This window comes from Phaethon aethereus (genome assembly GCF_964289735.1).
Source record: "Phaethon aethereus genome assembly, chromosome: 8".
Classification (NCBI taxonomy): Eukaryota; Metazoa; Chordata; class Aves; order Phaethontiformes; family Phaethontidae; genus Phaethon; species Phaethon aethereus.
This window is the reverse complement of record NC_138584.1, coordinates 4,808,971-4,828,630: the sequence shown is the minus strand read 5'-3', so window position 1 is coordinate 4,828,630 and position 19,660 is coordinate 4,808,971. Positions and strand designations below refer to the sequence as shown.

General features: G+C 49.5%; 1 protein-coding gene across 1 annotated transcript in view; it reads right to left on the bottom strand.

The window, feature by feature from the left end:
- The window catches only part of PAPPA2 (pappalysin 2), a 91,446-nt gene that overhangs the window by 22,477 nt on the left and 49,309 nt on the right, over positions 1 to 19,660 (bottom strand). The window contains exons 14-16 of the mRNA XM_082003105.1: positions 9,614 to 9,785; positions 7,073 to 7,250; positions 4,659 to 4,872 (exon numbers count right to left, since the gene is read on the bottom strand). Of these exons, the coding sequence (XP_081859231.1) occupies positions 4,659 to 4,872; positions 7,073 to 7,250; positions 9,614 to 9,785 (564 nt within the window). The remainder of the gene's footprint in view (positions 1 to 4,658; positions 4,873 to 7,072; positions 7,251 to 9,613; positions 9,786 to 19,660) is intronic.

Sequence of the window (19,660 nt, the reverse complement as noted above, 5' to 3'; positions counted from 1 at the left end):
CCCCAGTGTGGGGCCAGCACCACACATGGCCTCTCCCCAGACCTGCATCCCCGCTTTAGACCTGGGGGGAGAAGCCACCTTGCTCTAGGGGCTCACCCCACCACCAGCATCCGTGCCGGCGAGCTTCAGACAGGGCTGGCCTGGCCCCGGGGTAGGCGGTGGCATGTGGACTACCGCTGCACGTATGAAGCGAGCAGTTTATGTTCAAGGCACAGAGAAAAAAAGGGAGAGGCTTTAAAAGAACCAAAAAAAAAAAAAAAAAAAGGAAAAAACACAACCTCATAGCAGCTTGAAATTTCCAGACCCCCTGACTTCTTCTGATCTGGGTTAGCGGCATTTCGAGGATTAACGAGAAAGCCAGGAAAATCGGAGCCAAAGCTTCCCCCTCCAAGCGGGCAAGCGGATGCCTGACGGGTAGAGGAGGCAGGGGAGACGGCCGAGGCCGGCGGGGGCTGCCGCTGATTGAAGGCACGAGCACTCGCCCGGCTCCGGGAGCTGAGCACGCAGGAGCCTGGCCGGGATCCAGCCGAGTACTGGGGCAGCCAGCTTGGGGAGACGTACAGTAATGGTGATAAATGAGCCTAAAGCTTCATCTCCCATGGCAGGAGACTGACGGCTTCAAAAAGAATAGGGGGGGAAGGAAGGAGATTTGCCGGTAAATTGGAAGAAAGCAACACCAGCTTGTAGGACCTCTGCCGCTGTGCTCCAAAAAGAGCCTGGGCAACCTGGGCTGTAAATCTTCATCAGAGGCCTTAGAGGTGGAAATGACACAGGAGGCAGGTTGGCAGCCTGTGTTTTCTTTACCTGGCTGGTTGGCTCGCTCAGCTGCCAGGGCGCTTGCCTTTTAACCGGAAGATAAAAAGAAGCAGTGAGCACCCCACGCCTTTGCGCCCACCACAAATGTACAGTGGCCGGTGCCCTGCCAAACTCCGATGCTCCTGGCTTAGGCTATCCTGCTTTGCCCACTGCAATCTTTCCGACGCCTTTCCAGCCCCTGCTCTGCTAACTCCTTCCAGTCCATTTTCTCCTCTATGTTCTCTGACCTTCTCTCCCTCTCTTTCATGGTGTCCATCAGCCCACCGTAGCCTTTGAACAGGGAGAGGGGGCAGAGGGACTGACACCTCCGTGGAAGCTCATCATGGGGCTATGCTCCCTTGATCTCTGGTCAAAATGCAGGCTCAGACTTTCAAAGCTGCCTGAAAAAGACCTGGATGCCCAGTTGTTCTTTTACTTCATTCCCGCAAGCCAGCAGAAGGGGCTCAACCCTTCACAACAGTAGCTTTGAGATCCAAAAATGTCTTCTCTCCAAGGAATCATCTGGCATTGGGCAAATGAAACAACCCCTCTGCTGGGTCTGAGCTTTTCAGTCCCCAAACTGAAAGCACCCTCTCAGCATTAGAGTGTTCCTTCAAAGGCTGTCCTAGATATTTCTGTTAGAGGGCTGCTTCGGATGGCACTTTGTGGTGGAAGCAACAGCCAGGACCACTGCGGGGGTGATGCCCATTTTCCCCAAAGTATCTGACCTCTGGCTTTCTGGCCAGCTCTTTCCAATGCTGCAGTCCTGGATGATGGCAAACGTTGCTCCTTGACAGTTCATAGCTACCTGCTATTCCAGATGAATGGGTTGGTGCTGCCATTGGGCAGATGCTGCCCAAACCCAGAGACCTCCCATCACAAAGCACAAATGCATGTGTTAAGTTCCCCTTGTTACCATTATTTTGGTGTTAGATGTGAAATAGCTTGGCAGCTAGAACCCAGGCTGCTATGTGGGCTCTCCAGACTGAAAACAGATTTCCTTTAGGAAGAGTCACGACCCTTCATGTCAGCATCGTCAGTCAGGTGATCCTGCCAGCAGAAAGGCAGCAAATCTCTGGCAGGACCTTGATTACACAATCAACATTTCCTTGGATGGATCACTTGTTGACACGCAGTGATTTCTAAAGGGCCTTTCCTCACCCAGGTTAATAGGTAAAAGCATCTTCTCAGAGACAACAGATTTCTTCATCCCCTTTCTCTTCCACTTATGCTACAGGAAATGAATTTCAACTAAGACTGCAAAAGTCTAAGCATCCTTACTGCCCCTGCAGTAAAAGTCAACTCATGAAACAGAAGTGAGGGAGTCATATGAGCATCTGTGTCCAAGAACATCTCAGTTTGGACAGACCTCTGGATCACAGCATCACAGCCACTGCATAATATGGGAACTGTAGCCCTACCACATCAGGAACAAAGCTCCAGAGGCTGGGTCCCCGGTCCAGCCGGAGCAGCTGTGGTGTTTTACGAGGTGCATGAGAGAGAAAGGCACTGAAGAAGGCTGAACAAAAAAGCAGCTGGTCAGGAGGTTGAGCCCTGGCTGGGTTGAGTTCCCACTCACTCACATTACAGCTTAACTGGCCCTGTCCATGGGGGATCCGGAGCGCATCCCTGAAGGAAGGTGCCTACAACGAACCCTTGAAGGAAATGACCAAGCTTCTTATAACAGTGCTGTGAGAAGGTGAGCATGTCTTTCACATAGTAGCAAAATGGGCTGATCCCCTGGGAAGCCATGGACACCCAAAGATGCCTCTACACCTTCCCTGGAGAACAGTTTGAGCCCCATAACTGTTGACAAGGCCAGCCGGGGGTTACACTCCCTCTATCGTTGCTCTCTAAAAAGGCATAATCTCTAGAGCTAGAAGAATAATTTTAATATTTCAAGGTCAGGCTAGCTAGCTGGCATGGGGAGCCTTCAGTGTCAGCCATGGATCATGCCTGACTTTCCTACAATGACTAGTACACAGACAGTCTTGCTTTCTTGTGCCCATCAACACCTATACAGCACTAAATCCTTTAGTAAGGCTGGTGCTGGGTTGATGGACAACAGGGAGGAGACAGATCAAGAACTCAAGTTTGCTGAACCCAGAAAGAACCCAGAAAGGCTTCAGAAGACCCCAAAACCTGATGTCCGAGTCATCAGCTGAGACCTTGCTCCCCCACCAGTACATCAGGAACCCACAGCCTCACCAGTGTCAGCCCCTTCCAGAGCTCTCCATCACCTTCTCCAAGAGCTCGCTTTCTCCAAAACTGGCCTGACCAAAGAATGCAACCTCTCACTCTGGCAGCTCCCATCCTTTGCCTGCCAGGGCCTGAAACACCAGAAGGATTTCCAGCAATCCAGCAATTGACTGGCCTGCTTACTGGCTAGTAGCTGCTACTCACTACACGTGCCAAGGGGATTGTACTCACGCTGAGTGTATGCACAGAGCTCCAGATGAGACGGCACACCAGCACTTACACTTCCAAGGGAAGGCTTTTGCTTTGAATTGGGCCACTCACATAGCAGTTAATTTGCATAAGAAAGCAACGAATATCCTGTTTCTGTTAATGACTTTTGGTCACTGTAATAGGATCGTACTCTACCATCAAAGGTATTGGACAGATTAGTAGGAGTGCTAATAGTGAATATGAAAACGCCATGCCAACATGCACTGCTATGAAAATGTAAACCACTTCGCATGATTTTCCTTGACTCATGTCACAGGCAGTTCAGACCCATAGGGAAGTCTCACACACACACCGGAGGAGCCTCAGGAACTCCCAGACGGCATCCTTCTGGCCAGCAGTTGCTGCAGCATGACGGACATGACCTAACTTTTGCAAGCAGAGTTGATCTGATTGCACGTCCAGCGCCTGAAATGCCACAGGCACGCAAGCTGCTCCGCAGTTTGCAAAGCGGTCCATGTGACTGTAGCCGTAATCATAATTTGCTCAGCTCCCTTTGGTCCAAGAAACGCTCCTAATACTGTGAAAAGCTGTTTACAGAAACCACTTCCTTCATTACGAGGCAAGAAATTTGGCAACTGCTTCCCAGTACACAACAACCCTACCCCAGAGCAAAGTAGAGATGAAGTCTGCATCCAATTAAAACTGCAAGGGGGCATTAAACAATTAGCACATAATTACCTGATTTGGGCTAGCGTCAAGACTCTGGGGAGGACCTGGCCAGTGCCAGGGAATCTTTAGTGACCGTACCCAACGGGGACTTCAGCTGGAGGCCTTGCAGATAAAATCTGCTTTACCCCCCATCATCATGATATTGGCTGAGCGCAGGGCTAGTGAATCACCAGGAATTTTTCCCTGAAGCATCGGGAAAAATCTTCTCCAGCTGAAATGCCAATGCTTGAGATTATATTTAACCAAGATGTGCAGGGGGTAAAATGTTAACCCTAACGAAAGGCATTCTTACAAGCCCCAGTGCCATGATCTAGGTTTTATCACTTTTAGGAAAGGCAGCTCCAGGAATCTTCCAGCATCTTATTACATCTAATTACCTGAGAGTCCACAAACACTTCTGTACATGCTTAATTTTCAGCAACTGACAAGTATGTTGAGGTGCACGGGAAAATTCACATGCCTTAACCTAAGGCACTTAACGTACACATGCATGCAACAGCAGCTTGCATCTTGTTCCCACCTGCTTTCACTTAAACCAGGGGAATGCCTCTTGTAAAAAAAAAAAAAAAAAAATCAGAAATCTGCATGACCAGAGCAAAGTGCTCTTCCTTGTACCTATCAAATCAGCAATTTGAGACTGTCAGCGTACCATCACCTCTCCTCCTCGCTCGTGTTGGGAGCGGAGGAGGAAGGAAGTGGTGATAACAGATCTGCCGCAGACTTACTTCTTAGACTTGTCCGCTGTGTTCTCGGCCACGTAATATCCAGGCTTGCACTTGTAGCGACAGACCGAGCCCACGTCATGGTTCCCCTGCAGGCAACGCGGGACCAGGAGCTTGGCGTTGGCCACCGTGGGAGGTGCGTCACACTCCAGCTTGCAGTAGGCTTCGGGGAGCGACCAGAGACCGTCCTCCAGGCAGGTCAGCCACTGGTTTGTTCCTGACCCCAAAAGAGAAGCAGTGTGTTGGGGTTAGAGCTGACCTGGGGATGGAGTCCTGGTGGGGGAAGCTCAGAGCAACTTGCAAAAATCCTCTGGTTAGAGTGGATACTGATGCCAGGAGAGGCAACAGATGTGAAGACCATAGACTCCATTGCATGGTTGGTCAGGCTGGGGCAGAAATTCCCCGAATGCAGATGGAAGCAGGGAAGAGACGCCTTCTGGGGGTTGGAGAAAGGATCTGCAAATTCCGCAAATCTCCCCAAAACTCTCCCCTCTCTGGTGGTGATTCAGAATAGCCTTCAGTGGGCTGGGGGCTTCTGTGCATGACAGCTACCTGTCATATTTAGCTCAGCCCATGTTCATGCTCCCCAGGTGCTTTTTGCAGCTTGTCCTTACCTACCCTTATAAGCTGTCATACTATGTGCTACACGTGCAGGGCAAGGTGGGAAGTTCCAACAGGACAGTCGTGGGACTCTTAACTGGTGTGACTGCGAATTCAAACCACCCGTTACGAAAGGCTTGGGTTGGGTATTACAGCCTGACCCTAGAGAAAAGGGCATTTGGTAGACCCAGCTAATGGGTGGCCGAAACTGCACAGCTCTGGGTGGCTGCAGCAAGCGTCCAGGACTGCATCTACTCCAAGTGGGTGATGACGGGTGGTTCACTGGGAACTGCTGAGCAAGAAAATAAAGCCATACTGGAGTGAATGGGACTCTTCCTACTGAGGGGTTTGCATCAGCAGGTTCCTGGTGCAGCCAGACTGCTCAACACTCCCTTCAAGTGTTGCTTTCTTTTTATGGGATCACTGCTCTGCCTACAACTGCTCTTGGACCAGGGACAAGACCATGCCTCCGCACAGTGCCTGCGTTCCCAGAGGGCCGGCACTGCCGAGGGTCGCCCCCGCCTCCGAGCTCCATGCAGCCGTCTTATCCTTTCCTTATCTATTCTTACTATTTATTAGCCTTGAGAGCCTGCCCGTGAGGATTTGAGCCTTTGGAGAGAACAAGCATCAGGTACGTCCCTGCACCGACGGGCTAGACCTCTGCGAGTTTACTGGCACGGCTTGGCAGCCTTGGCTGAGCACCACCAGCTGTCGTGTCAGCTGTTGGAAGTCACCCAGGGCGCTCCCTCAAAGGGACACCTTCCCACCAAGGGAGCCCATGGCAAACATCCCGTTGACTTCAGCGGGAATGAGAGGCGGCTGTGACTGAAAGATCAGATTAAAGCCCTGCCCTCAGCTGACCCACCCAAGGCAACGGGCATTGATTCGTGCAGAATTGGGGTTGTCGAGTCATCGCTCACACATTACCCTTTGATCAGCTCATGCTGGAGATCTGCCGGCATCCCCCCATCATGAAATGAGACTTTAATTCCCTGCAGTTTTTGCTCCTTAGGTTTAACTTTTTTAAAAAAGTAAATGATTTTCATACGTTTCAGCTATAAATATCTCCATAAAATAGGACACCCATTAAAATGATTTGCTGTATGTGATTGTTCAGAGCAAAAGCACTGGTGGAAACTCACATAAAGTCCCAATGCTTGAAGCTGTCAAGGCAATTACCCCCGAAATCCCATCCAGCTCAGCCTTGTATAGACAGGAACAGTAGCTCTTTCTCCTACTTGGCTTAAAAACATTCCTGCGGCTATTGATGGAGTCGGCAGAATGAAAGCCAGGCCATGGCGCGTCTGGGGGACTGCCATATGTCTGGGTGGTGAACATCTCCCAGACTGCTCTGCAGCTGTGGGCATCAGTCTCTACGGCTTTATACAGGACTCCTGAACCACACACTTTCCCACAGCCACCAGGTACCGAGCCACTTTTGGCTCTCTGAAGTCCCCTTTGTCTGTCTGCACTGACTGCAGGCACATTTCTTGCCTCCCTTGTCCCCATGATGCTGGAGGCTGCCAGACCTCACCAGCTATCAGGAGAAGGCATCCCTACACCCTGAGGTGGATGGATAAGGGCTGCCAGCCAGAGAGTAGCAGTTGGAGGGAATTAACCCCGCGCTATGGTGTCCTTGCTCAAGGGCGATGGATGCCCACCATCTCGGGAGGTCTCTCAAGAGCCCACCTGGCTGGGAGTAGCCAGGATAACTGGGAAATCTGAAGTTGCAATGCTCTGTTTGAACAGCTTGGGACAGGCATGAAAAGGTGGCACCAAACAGGGAGAATTAAATCCCTCAGCGCTCCAGACCATACCTTGAAGCTTGGCTGGGTGGATGCAGAAGAAGGAGCATCTTTGCAGGTAGGTTGTCCCCTTGGGGCAGGAGAACTCTGCATAGTACACGTGGGACTGGTCAGGGACACCGCAGTCAACAGGGTCGCAAGTCACAGATCTGTCCCACTGCCCCGAGCTGCATGTCAGCACCACCTCCTGCTGCAAAGAAAGCAAGGCTCCATCAGACCCCAACCAGTGAGCTTTAGTCTACTGGTTTGCCACCTCAGCAGAAAGGGCTCACCAGGGTTTCAGGACAAGGAGAGCTTTCCTCCATTTTTCCTCCCCCAATGTGCCCTTTCTTCCCACTCTGGAGACCGAGTCATGAAGCCCTTACCTGTTCATGGGGTGCTGTTTGGGGTGTGAAATCAGCGAATGGCCCTTTAGGGGACATGCATGCCACCTGCACAAGAGACCTTCTAATGCTTGGTCTGTAACTGCTTGCCTCCAGAAAACGCTAGCTGCATGCATGCTGTCTGAGCAGTGCCAGAGCATGCCAAGGGAAAATGGAAAGTCCCTTCAAGATGTAGCTCAGGAAGTTGCGGTGTAAGTTATTCCCATCTCTCTGCGCTGCAATTTTCTCCCCTACAAGATCAACCCTTACTTCAGCCACTGACGGGCACCTCTCCTGTTGATAGTTTTTCCCGATTCTCTCATGCCTCAGCCCACAGACACCACTGAAATCAGAGGTTCATATAACCTCATTTACAAACCCTAATTACACAGTCCCTCTTACACAGCTGGGGAACCGCATGAAACCCTCCCCAGTGGTCCCACCACTAAACATGATCAACATGTGCCACAAACTTCATCAAAACAGTGGTGGATGACAGTGTGCCATGAGCAACCTGCTCTAGTGAAAGATGTCCTTAGCCATGGCAGGTGGGGTTGGACCAGGCAATCTAAAGGTCCCTTCCAACCCAAACTGTTCTATGATTTCCCCTTCCTGACCACTAACCCCAGCCCAACAGTCCTCAGGCAGGGGCTGCAGATCAAAGAGGTGTATTTTAACCATTCCTGATGTCTCTTCACCGGCTGAGTACAACCACACTGCTCATACAGCCAAACGTGTGATCTGTCCTCCCAGCCAACATGTTTTGATTGAACCTGGATGTGGTGGCTCTGAAGAACATCACTAAATTTGAGTCTGGCACTCTTGGGTACGCAGCAGGATCATGGTGTAACTGAACCAGGTGGACAGGATGCTCAGGGGGAGAGCTGTGTGCATTTTCCCAAAATTCCTCAAGATGCGTAGGGTCACACAGCCAAACCAGTGACATCACTTGGGGGCTCAGGGCAGGGCACCTGCAAACTGCCATCTGCTGTGACAGCCACGTGGCAAAGCTCTGCCCAGAAGTTTCCCATCTTGCTGCCAAATACAGGAAAATGGTCACCCGAGGCAGATTTATTTTGTGCAGTTTCATTGCAGGGGAGAATGGGAACATTTTGTTTTCTCTGAGCATGCCTTGGCCCACAGAGCCGTGTGGCTGTGTAATTAACAACCTCCCTGGTGACGAGGGGCCAAGCGGTGCATCCCCAGCTGCCCCACAGCACTTCCCAGCGCCCACCTCTCCTTCGGCAAATGCTGATAGCTGCAGCGCGGGAAACCTGCCTGCCGGGCATCACGAGCACTTGCAGCTCTCCAAGGGGATGAGAGGTCCATCCTGCTGACATGGCCTGACTCACCTCCATCTGTCTCCACCCCGTGCACGCTCACGCTCTTGCTCAGGCTGCCACAGGGACCTGCTCAGCCCTGAAGACTCCTGTTCCACCTCCAGGAACAGCCGAAGGATGGAACACACTATGCCCACGACCCTGCCAAGGTGACTGCCCAGACCTGAGGCAGCTCAGCTCCCAAGGACACATCAGTTCCAGGTCTCTTAGGTCAACAGTTAAGAGCAGTGCTGGCTTGTGGCTTTTGTGAGACATCCCCCAGCCCTCTGGAAAGCAGGACAAACTCTTTCATGGTGACCTCTGTGCTGCCCCGCTGGCGTGGGCAGTGTTATTGCAACACACCACAAAGGAAGAAAAGCTCTCGGCACCGTTGGCTGCCTCTAAATATAGTTGCTCTGCAATGACTTCATTTTTTCCCGAGCCACTAACTTTAGTTTTAAGAGAGAAATTGTCCCAGGGATGTTTAACCCTCCCAGCAATGCCCATCCAGAGAACAGAAATGTTTACGTCTCCCTCTGTGGGAGTGCATCGCCTTGTCTTGGGGTGTCCCCTGCAGTAGCTGTGCAGTCTGGCAGAGCTATGGTCTGCAGGCAGCACCGGGCTGGGGCAGCTAGGACTGCAGTGAGGGAGGGAAAGGGGTCCCCAGAGCAGGGCCACCAGCCTCTGGCACAGAGGTCCAGCACCAGAGTCTCCATTGGAATAAGGTTTTTTGGAAGAGCAGTGAGGAGGTCGGCACTGGAGGAACAAGGTGTCCTGGGGTCACTCTAACCAACTTGGGGTGCTTAAACCTTTCTCCGCTAGCACTCAGTCCAACAGGCCATAAGGTCACCCCCACCCTGAGGTCCACTCACCTGCGTAGAGCCCAGGCTCTTCCCATTGCTGGAGCGGAGGGCAAAGCCCTTTTCACAGGTGACTGTACACACCATGTGCCTCAGGCCATCAGAGGTGCAGTTGAGGGTGGCCACATGAGCAAGCAGCGGCCGCGTGCAGCTTCCCGATCCCACACAGGCATCGTGGACACAGCTATGGAGAAGAGGGAAAGGGATCAGCAAGCAGGTCCCAGGGCTTCCGCAGCAAGGAGGGGCTTTCTCCGGGTGGCACCTGCATGGGATGCTCAGTGGGTCACAGATGCCTACAGAGATGCACTCCTATCCCTCAGCCTGAGCCTTTTCAGGCTTGAAGTCTCCTGAAGGTGACGCCAGGAGGGTACTTCTTCCCAGCTCTGCCTTGGCTGGACCTTGGCCCAACCCCAGTCCACACCTTCCCACAGACCATCGTGTCCTTCCAAGCTGGTGAAAGGAGGCATGGCCCAACAACGCCCCTTCCAAAACCCATGCTATCTTGATGGGGCTACCCCAGCTTCTCTGCCCCAGGGTGCACAGAGCCTGCACCCTGCCTGGCACCGAAGAGGCTGGTGGTGCTCAGTGTAGGCGGACCAAAAGAGAAAGAGAAGTGAGGTGATAGGGAGAGGGTGGTCAGAAAACCTACCCAGCATGGCCACAGCTCCCATGGCCAAAGCAGGAAAGGTAATACCAGACAGTCCTATCAAGCAGCACTTGTGAACACATAAGGAGTGAAGCTATAAGCAGCAGTCGTCGTAGCACGTTCCTGAGAGCTTACAGCTTCTCCAGCAGCCAGGTGGTCTCTAACCATATGACAATTTCTCATCTCCAACATGCTCAAATCATACCGGACACCAAACAACTTACGGCAAGAAGCCTCCTGAAACCGTGCTCTGTGGTGCCATAGGGGTACGCTGCTGGACTCAGGCATAATTGCAGCCGCTCGCATGTGTCCTCCCGCACATAGTCTGCTTACGCGTGTGTCTCAGACACGAGTGTGTAGACACAGGCAGTGGACAGCAAGAGAGCTGCACTTCCCAAAGGCAACAAAGCTCAGACAGTAACATTGGGTGTTTCTCCTTCCTGGTAACTTTTTAATCTACTCCTCAATTTCAGTCAGCCTTAGTGCAGAATAAGACGAGACTTGCAGCAACAGATGGTCAGGAAGAAAAGATGAAAAGGCCTTTTTAAAACCTCTGTTGATAGAAGGCCAAAAGGTATATCTCAAAGCCTGTATTAGGTATCAGAGAATCCACAGAGGAGTCTCCAATTGCAATGAAAGGTTTAGCTGGAGAAGAAACCTCTGCAGATAATGATGGAACCATCCATGAGATGTTCTCCAAGCTACATGCAGTCCTGCCCAGACCTGGCAGCACAGTTGCCCAAGCTTCATGTCCACACAGCTACGCTACAGCCTGTGGTGGAAGGAAGAAGCTGGACATGTAGCTGCCTCCTCCCCACTCTGCTTTGATGGTCTTCAGCACCTCTGCTCTTCCCACAGGCCCACACGGCATTTCAAGCCTATGCATGTTGATGCCAGGCTCTTTGGGATCAAGACCATCTCAACACACACCAGTCCAGCTCTGCAGACTCACTGTGGCCAACAAGGTAAGATGCAGCTAAAAGGAGGGATTACCCTCCCCTGTGCACCACCTCAAGTTACCAAGAGGTCCCAGGAAATCTTGCAATGTGTCACCTATCCCTTGGAAATAAACAGCCCCCTCCTCACTGCAGCAGCTTTCCACCAAGGACCAGTCATTAGGTGCTGATTAATTAAACATCACAAATAATCCCATAGTGAAGAGGAGTGCCAGCCAGAGGGCTACAGTCTCCATCAGTGAAACGTAGCCAGTAGATTAATTACCTGGGATGGAACGAGGCCAAGACATGGGGTTGACACAACAGATCCCACAGCAAAATGCTCTGATTATCTGGTGGTCAGGCATGATCTTTTACCAGGTGGTAGAGCTGGAAAAACTGACATCAGCCCTCCTGAAGCAGGAGCAGAGGTGCTGCAGCTTCAGGTGGTAATCAGGGAGAGAAGGGAAAGAGTTGCACCTGAACACCTCCCCTCTGCTCCCTGCTTGGCACCAGGCTGCCGACAGTTTTTGTGCACTGCATTTCATCCGGGGGAGGCAGCAGCAGCCTTTACCTCTTGCATTCGCTCAAACTCTCCAGCCAAGGATGCACAGCTAGAAATCCCACAAATGACACCAGGAAAAAAAAAATTAAAAAAAAAAAAAAAAAATCAGTGCCGACACGGACTTTAAGGGAACGCAATGTGCTGTTGACTCTGGACAAGTCCACCAAGCCAAAGACATGGTGGAAACCTGCAGGCCACAGCCCTGAAAGAGCTGGTGGGCACGGGAGGGGACCACAAAGGAGAACAAGAAGAAAGGGGCTGTTTTTTCAATGCAGACCTGTTTATGAAGTGAGAAATGGTTTCAGGGCAGCTGCTGCAAATTCTTTCACTAGCTTATATTTCCATTTGCTTCCTTTTTAAAGAATTTGTTTTATGAGCACAGCGTTTGTCAGGTCATTAGCTTCTGAGGGCATCTGGTACCAATTTTAGCCCTCTCCCCTCCCGTCCCACAGTCACCTTCTCTGGGCAGTTGCTTTGCTCCCTGCCTGTGCCCCCAGCACATGCACATGCTCCCGTCCCCAACTCCACCTCCCCATGAAGGAGCCACTGTCCTAAACCTCCCCATGTACATGTCTCTGCACATGCATGTGTGAAAGGGGCTGAGCTGCTCCTCTTTCCAGCCTTGCTCTTGCGTCCCATCTCCTTCCTCACCAGCCAGGGGCACACAGGGAGATGGTCCACAGCATCCCTCCTACCATGGTGCTTGATACTGCATCAACACACCACAGCAAGAAAGTCCTTACCCCTGGGCACATGGAGATTATGCAGCCAAGCCACAGCTCTGCCACGTTTTGAGAAGCAGGGCTGGGAGATGGGTGGTGGGTTCACCAAGCAGCTGTAGGCTACAAGGCAGCAGATGGCCACACTGGGACCCCAAAGACACCTAACTTCATCTGCTCATGGAGTTGGGTTGAGTTACGGAGCGTGTGCTCATCACAGTGATGATTTGGAGGTAGAGGTGGCACCCTCCGGACGCATCCAGCCAGGCCAAGTGCTTGGTTGGGGCAGTTCTGCTTCATTGTCCAGGGCAGCCTCGGCAGTCGGGGCAACGCAGTTATTCAACAACAAGTAACAGAGTACTGATCCTTTTCAGCACCACTGGGCACAGTTTGGTTTTCCACCAGTTCAGAAACATAACCGGCAATGCTGGTAGATCAGCAAGTTTGTAAGTACATATATACGCAAAAGGTTATATGGACACTGTATGTAAGTATATATACATATATATATACATATATACTGTATGTAAGTATATATACATATATACGCAAAAGGTTATATGGACACTATGGGATTGATAATTATAGGTCATAATATCAATATCTTTCTTTTTATATACACCACACGTATATACTCACGCAGACATTCTTTATGTGCATATAGATACATTTTAGAAATAATTACCTTTCTCTTTATCCCAAAAGATGACTAACATTGCTGTTTTGTCCGTGACTAACATCACACCTATTCCACAAATACCCACCAGGTCTTATTTTGGAAATGATCCTAGGCCTATCGACTCAAGTTCTGAGAAGCGGTTCTCATCCTACATGTAGCTTTGAAGTCTGGTGCTGCTGTTCCAGACCTGAAGAGGGGCTCGTGTCACTGGAAGCTATCCGATTTTCTCAAATATATCAGTAAGCTTAAAAAAATAAATATATATATATAAAAAAAAGAGATTAAAGATTTTTTTTTAAGATTAAAAAAAAACCTCTACTTGCAAACTTTGCTTTGATCGCTTCCTTTATTATTATCACTGTCATCATGACTACCGCTGCAATACCCTGGGCTAGGACAGCCTTGAGCCTGATACTGTACAAAAAAAAAAAAAAGCCATGTGGCCTGGCCCCATCTTGATCCACATGCCTTACCAGGGTTCGGGTAACACGATGGAATAAATCATTGCTCTCAGCCGCTGGAACACCCCAACGAAGGCTGGATGAGGAAGCGGTGTAGTTAGCCCAGCTCTGATCTCAGCATGAAGGAGCTCTTTCTCCTTTTCATGATAAATGAAATTCCTGTATTGCAGCTGCAAACTCCTGACATTTGGCCATTTCTGATTCAGGCTGTATAAGATGTGGGACAAGCCAATTTTTTTTTTTCCCCCCCTCTTGCATAAAACATCCAAAAATATTTCAATTTTTATCCTAGCATCTTTTGAAGTTCAAACTAATGATTTGACAACATTTTCACAAAATAGCAAGGTTTTTCTCCTAGCTTATTCCACATCAGCACCAGCCTGCGTGATTTTCTGGGCTCACCAACTCCCATAATTCATACATCAAAGTTTCAGGTCTGGACCTTTGTGAAATTCTGCCTAGTGATGGCCCTAACTGCTCTGGAATGATAAGAGCTTTGTTCTGAAGTGGGACCAGTTCTATAAACCAGAGCAAAACTTTTCCTTTGGGATCCTCCACCTTTCTATAATAAGAACAGGAGGCAACTACCAGCAATGGAGCATGTTGAGCCAGTGGTGACAACGCTGGTAGGGAGTCATCATTTTGTTGTGACAAAACGCAAATTCAGAAAAGCTGAAATTTCACATTTTACAGCAATTATTTCACAGAACCCGGAAAATACTGATGGATTTACCAAAGTCAAGCTAAGCCAAGCCAAATACAGTGCAGCTGACTAAAGTATAATAAATCATCCATATATTGCTGTAGTATCTACCCAAGCTTTCAACCCAAAGATTGCTGCTAAAACAGCCATTATCATCAAGCTCCAACTCTAACAAGAGAAAATTATTATAACAAGTTCATCTCATGGTGCAAATTTTTGGGGAGAGGGGGTTATAGGAGATGCTGATGGAAAGGTTCAGGCTTCAGCCAAATCTCCTGAAGTTAAAGTAGTTGCTGCATGTACTCTGGTGGAGTCTGGATCGTAGCACTGAACATCAGTGAGATAAAAGGTGTTTACCCCACTGTGGTCTAGCAAAAGAGAATAGCTAGGAAATGAGAAAAGGTGTTTTGGAAATACTTGGGAATTTCTCCCTTCAGGCATGTTTTTTGTGAAGGGGAAAGGTCTCACTTTTCCAGTAAAGCTGATGGCAACCATCCTTGTGGGAGCAGGCTACGTGTACAGACCCAACGGTGGTGATGCTTCTTGATTATGATCTTCATTGAGGTTGCCACCTCAAGAAAAGATATTTGCTTCTGTACGTGACTCCCAATTAAACCTGGCAAAAAAAATAACATCCCTGTGAGTCATCCACCGTCATCCTCCTCATAGATAGAGGAAAGGCACCAGTAAGATGGTGACCTGTTGGCCCCTCCATAGCTGCAGTGGCAAAGGCAGAAAAAACAGCAAGTACAGATCAGTCTTCACATATTTCCAGCCAGTTCCTTTCCACGCTTTTTTGTTGCTTGCTACACCAAAATACATGTATAGAAGCACAGAAAGTGAGGCTGAAGGGGACATCAACTTCGGTCTAGTCAGCTTCCCAACCTGAGGCAGGACAGATGGTACCTTCATCACTCCTGAGAGGAGTTGGCCTGACTCCTTCCTGAAGGCAGATGACCCTCCTGTCCGTCGTGAGAGGAGCACACAGGTAGGATTTATCTGGCAGTATTCCTCGAGGGTGCATATATTCAGCTATCCCAAAGACCACCTTTATCCACATCCAATCCCCATGGCAATGTGCTGCACCTTATTTCTCCCGCTTCCTCTCCTGTCCAGAGGAATTAATTTCTGATCCACATCCACCACCAAGAAGGACATAGAAATAGTGGAGGCATTTCAAAAGGGAGCTGCAAGCAGAAGCCACAGCGAGACTGCATGACTTATGCTGTGAGAATTAAGAGGGAAAAAATATTTATCAGGACAGAGAGGAGATAGTGAGAGGATTTGATCACTCTGTACTGACACACATACACAGAAAAGTCATCTGCTGGCAGGAGGCACTTAGATCTTTGACAGGGATGGAGCAAAAGCAACAACTTTCATCTTGAAATCAAAGATTTCAAACCATGTCAGCAGAGAGGGTTACAGGACACAAGAATAGCTTAGCAGGGGAAATGGTGGACTTACCACCTCCTGAAGCCTGTAACATGAGATAATAGAGCCTGTTGAAGGACACTTTTAATCCAGTTTCTGTGAAAAATGCTAGTACTCGTATGTGACATTAAGGCAGGCAGGGCAGAACAGGGACAGGCTGGCTGCAGTGGTACAATGAAGGCTCTGCAGGCAAATCTTGGGGTCTCCCAGCACTCGTTCGCTTCTCCACTGGACACTGGAAGGACACATAATGTCCATACTGGTAAGAGAACAAAGGAATTGAGATCAAGCTTCAGGGTTTCACCAGAAGCTGTGCCACGGTCAGGAAGGAAACATGCCTTGCACCACACAACTGCTCTGTGTTGTAATTCACCTTCCCTCAATGTATCAGGGGGTGGCCAGGCTTGGAGCAAGACTGGGTAGCCCTTTCCATGAGGTAACGCCAAGCAACCTGTTTCTAAGCTGATCTCCTCCTGTGTTTGACTCAAAATCAAATTGGTGTTGGAAGATTTTTTTTTTTTTCCCCTAGGTGAGACTGGCTAGTCGTAGGGAAAACAGAAGATGCCTTGAGCATCCTAAAAAAGACCATATAAAGCATTAAATTGAAGAAGCTGACTAGGCTGCAGAGAACAAATGGAATGGGGCAGCCCATGAAAGTGGTCCTTATACTTCCCAAGGGTTTCCCTTGCCATTTTGCAGCTGGACAGTAAAGCCACCGGTCAAAGTGAATGATCAAGTCCTACAGTAGAGCCTAGGCCACCGCTGCCCATCAGCAAGTCGGGGACCCACATGAGAAACATTTTGCTGGCAGAGGAAAGGCACCTTGAGAGGTCTCAATGGCAGAGCCAAAGGCTGAGGTGAGCCCGTGTCCCAGGAAAGGTGGTGATCAAGATCCCAGGCTTGATTCTTGAGAGGTTTTTTTCCTCCAGGCCAAGGAGAAAGGATGTGCATGGTTCAGTACAGACATGACCTGCTGATGAGCCTCATGCTGCACCCAGGAGGCTGTATTTGCCTGAGAGAGACGGGGAACAGACGTCCAGGCAATTCATGCTGTCCTCATGGCAGACAACTCAATACCAGCTGTGCCGCGCGCACAAGAAGAGCCTGAGCAGACCCTATCTGGGAGGAGAAAGCGGGCATCGAGGTACATCTTGGCCTGAGCATATCTCAGGCCATCAGGGGTGACCCTGAGATCCCAAGACAAGTGTCCATCCACTTTGTCCGTGTTGCCTAACCATGGGACACCCTAGGTCAGAGGGAAGGAAACACCAGCATCTCTACCCAGGGTCCCCACAAATTTTCACACCAACACAGATGTGGTTTATAAATTGACCCCGCAGAAATTTGGCGCCTGGAAGAAAGAAAACAAACCAAATAAAACCTGCTTGGGAAACGTTCCTCTTTGCTGAATAAAGTTTAGCAATTGAAAATATGTAAACAAACCCCCTCCCTCCATCTGATTTTCTCTCCCTGACACCTACTTTCCATATTAAAGGAAACCAAACCAGACTCCCCTTGATGCATTAAACCCACTTTTGGGGGAGCAGAGGAGGGCACTCACACAGGAAATAAAAACACAATGCAGATTGCATTTTGTAGCACCTTCCCTGTTAACTTGCCAAGGCATTTCCCAGCACATGCTAACATAAAACAAAACACACTAAAAATAAAACCAAGCTAAAAATAGACGTAATGGAGGAAATGAATAACGTTCCCCTGGTTCAGTATAGAGTCTGTAGCAAGGAAAACAGGAGGCACTGCGGCTCAGCTTTAAAATACAAAGAAAAGGATGAAAGCCAGAGAGTTTGCGTTTCATAGGTGGAAACTGCTAAAAGTCTGATTCCTGCTTGACCTCATAAGGTTGTGGTTGGGTACAGAAAGCAAAGAAGAGCCTTGAGCTGCTTGCAGAGACGGTAGAGAGGCTTCCTGGTGCTGGTAGCGGGGTGCAAGGGAGTGATACCACACTGCTTTGGTCTGCAAGTGCTTTTCCAACCTTCAGTGCCTCAAGTAGCTCCAAAAGGAGGCGGCAACTCTTTTTTTCAGTACAAAGATGTACTTTCCTAGCGTCAAACGCCTGCTGCATCCCGACCTGGAGATGGCTGCATTTCATCATCCAAGACATGATCTTTTTGTTTTCCCCAGCCTGAAAAGCACTTTGAGATCCTTCAAGATGACAGATGCTACAGAAATACCAAGCCGTCATGTATTTTTATTTTGGCAACGAGCATTTCTAGACTAAAGTCAGGAAACATCATTTCTTTGTTGCCTTTGTTAGTGTCCCTTTCTTGGGTTATTTTAGGAGAGCACTAACATGCACGTACTGTGTATATGAGGCTGGGTGCGTGCGAACCAGTTTGATTCTTCACGGGAATAACACACATCTTGTGCGATCTTTTACAGCCGAATGCCTCTAAACTGCTTAAGGTTTTATATTCCTGGATTTTTTCCCCAAACTCCACCTGCCTTGTATGAAATGGATTATTAGCCTTTAAAAATAAAAATACTGCTGTTTTGGAGATGAAATAGGTTTTGAAAATATAATAAGGGGGGGGATATTTGGATGTTTGCTGACTTAACAGAAGCAGATCCTTTATTATTAGTGAGACTTACTGGAGGCTGTAAAAGCCTAACCCCCCTCTAAATATTCAAGCCTTTTGTCCAGAAAAGCAGTACTATAAATAGCATTTCCTACTCCTAAAAACTCTGGGGACCTGATTTACTCCCAGTGTTTGCTACGGGCACACGCGTAACCTGCAATTCAGCACATCGCAGCTAAGCCACGGCCACGGGAAGCCCGCAGGACGGCAGCAAGAGGAGGAGGAGATGCGAGGATCCCACTCGATTCCTGCCGTGCCCACGTGAAGGGGACAGCACAGTCCCCCTTTGGTGGGGTGGGACCTAGCTTGTGCTTCAGCTACAGACTTCTAAGAGAAAAACATCTACTTTCCTCTCTGTTTGTCCCTATATGAGCTTCTCCCCATCCATAGGCACTGCTCAGCTGCGTGCGGTCAGCCTATTCCTCCTTGCAGGGAGGGGGAAGCTCTCAAGCAATGAGAGCGCAAAATTATTTTAAAGGATGAGAAAATGTAATTGAAAAACCACATCAGTTGGCTGGGGCCTTAGAAGCATGTGTGTACATAGCTGTAACTGCTACCAGGAGGAAACGGACTGCATTTCAGGTGGACACTTATCCTTTAATGTAAGGCTGAGAATAATATTTATATACTGACTCACTAAGATTTATGTTTCTGTATAAATCGCACATGCACTTAAAAAAAAAAAAGAAAGTAAAAAGCAACTGCAGGATATTCGCGTCTTCCAGAACTCTACATAAATCAATTGTACCATGATCCCACAAGCTTTTAGACAAACACAGGCACGCTCATTCATTATCGGGGATGTTCGTCCACCCAGGGCTATCAACAGAAGAAAAATGACAGTAGCAGCGATGCCGTGACCCTTGCCAAAGCCCTTCACTCTTAACACCCCCACAGCTCCAGCAAAGCTTGGACCCGAAATCAGTATTCCCGGCGGTGTGGTTTGAGTAACTGGCTGAACCAGAGCCCTGGGTCGGCACACTTGTAACCTCAGGGAGCCGAAAGCAGAGTCAGATTTGGCAGGTCTGGCTGTCGTCAGCCCCACTACCCCGCCAGGACAGAGCCGAGCGCCATCCTCTCGCTCCTCCTCGGGCCTGCGCCCCTGCTTGGCATGCTCTTTCCGCCTTCTTTATTTTGGATGACGGTCCTTCCCCGTCCCTCGGCCAGCACGACCCGCTCGGGGACCGGCGCCCGTCCCGCCAACGCCATCTCCCCTTCACGGCTTTACGAAGGCAGGCGGACGCCCATGGGGGCCGGACAGCGATAAATGAAGGCGCTGGTGCTACTGTTGTTATCGCTGCGTTACGAAATAACGCGCGA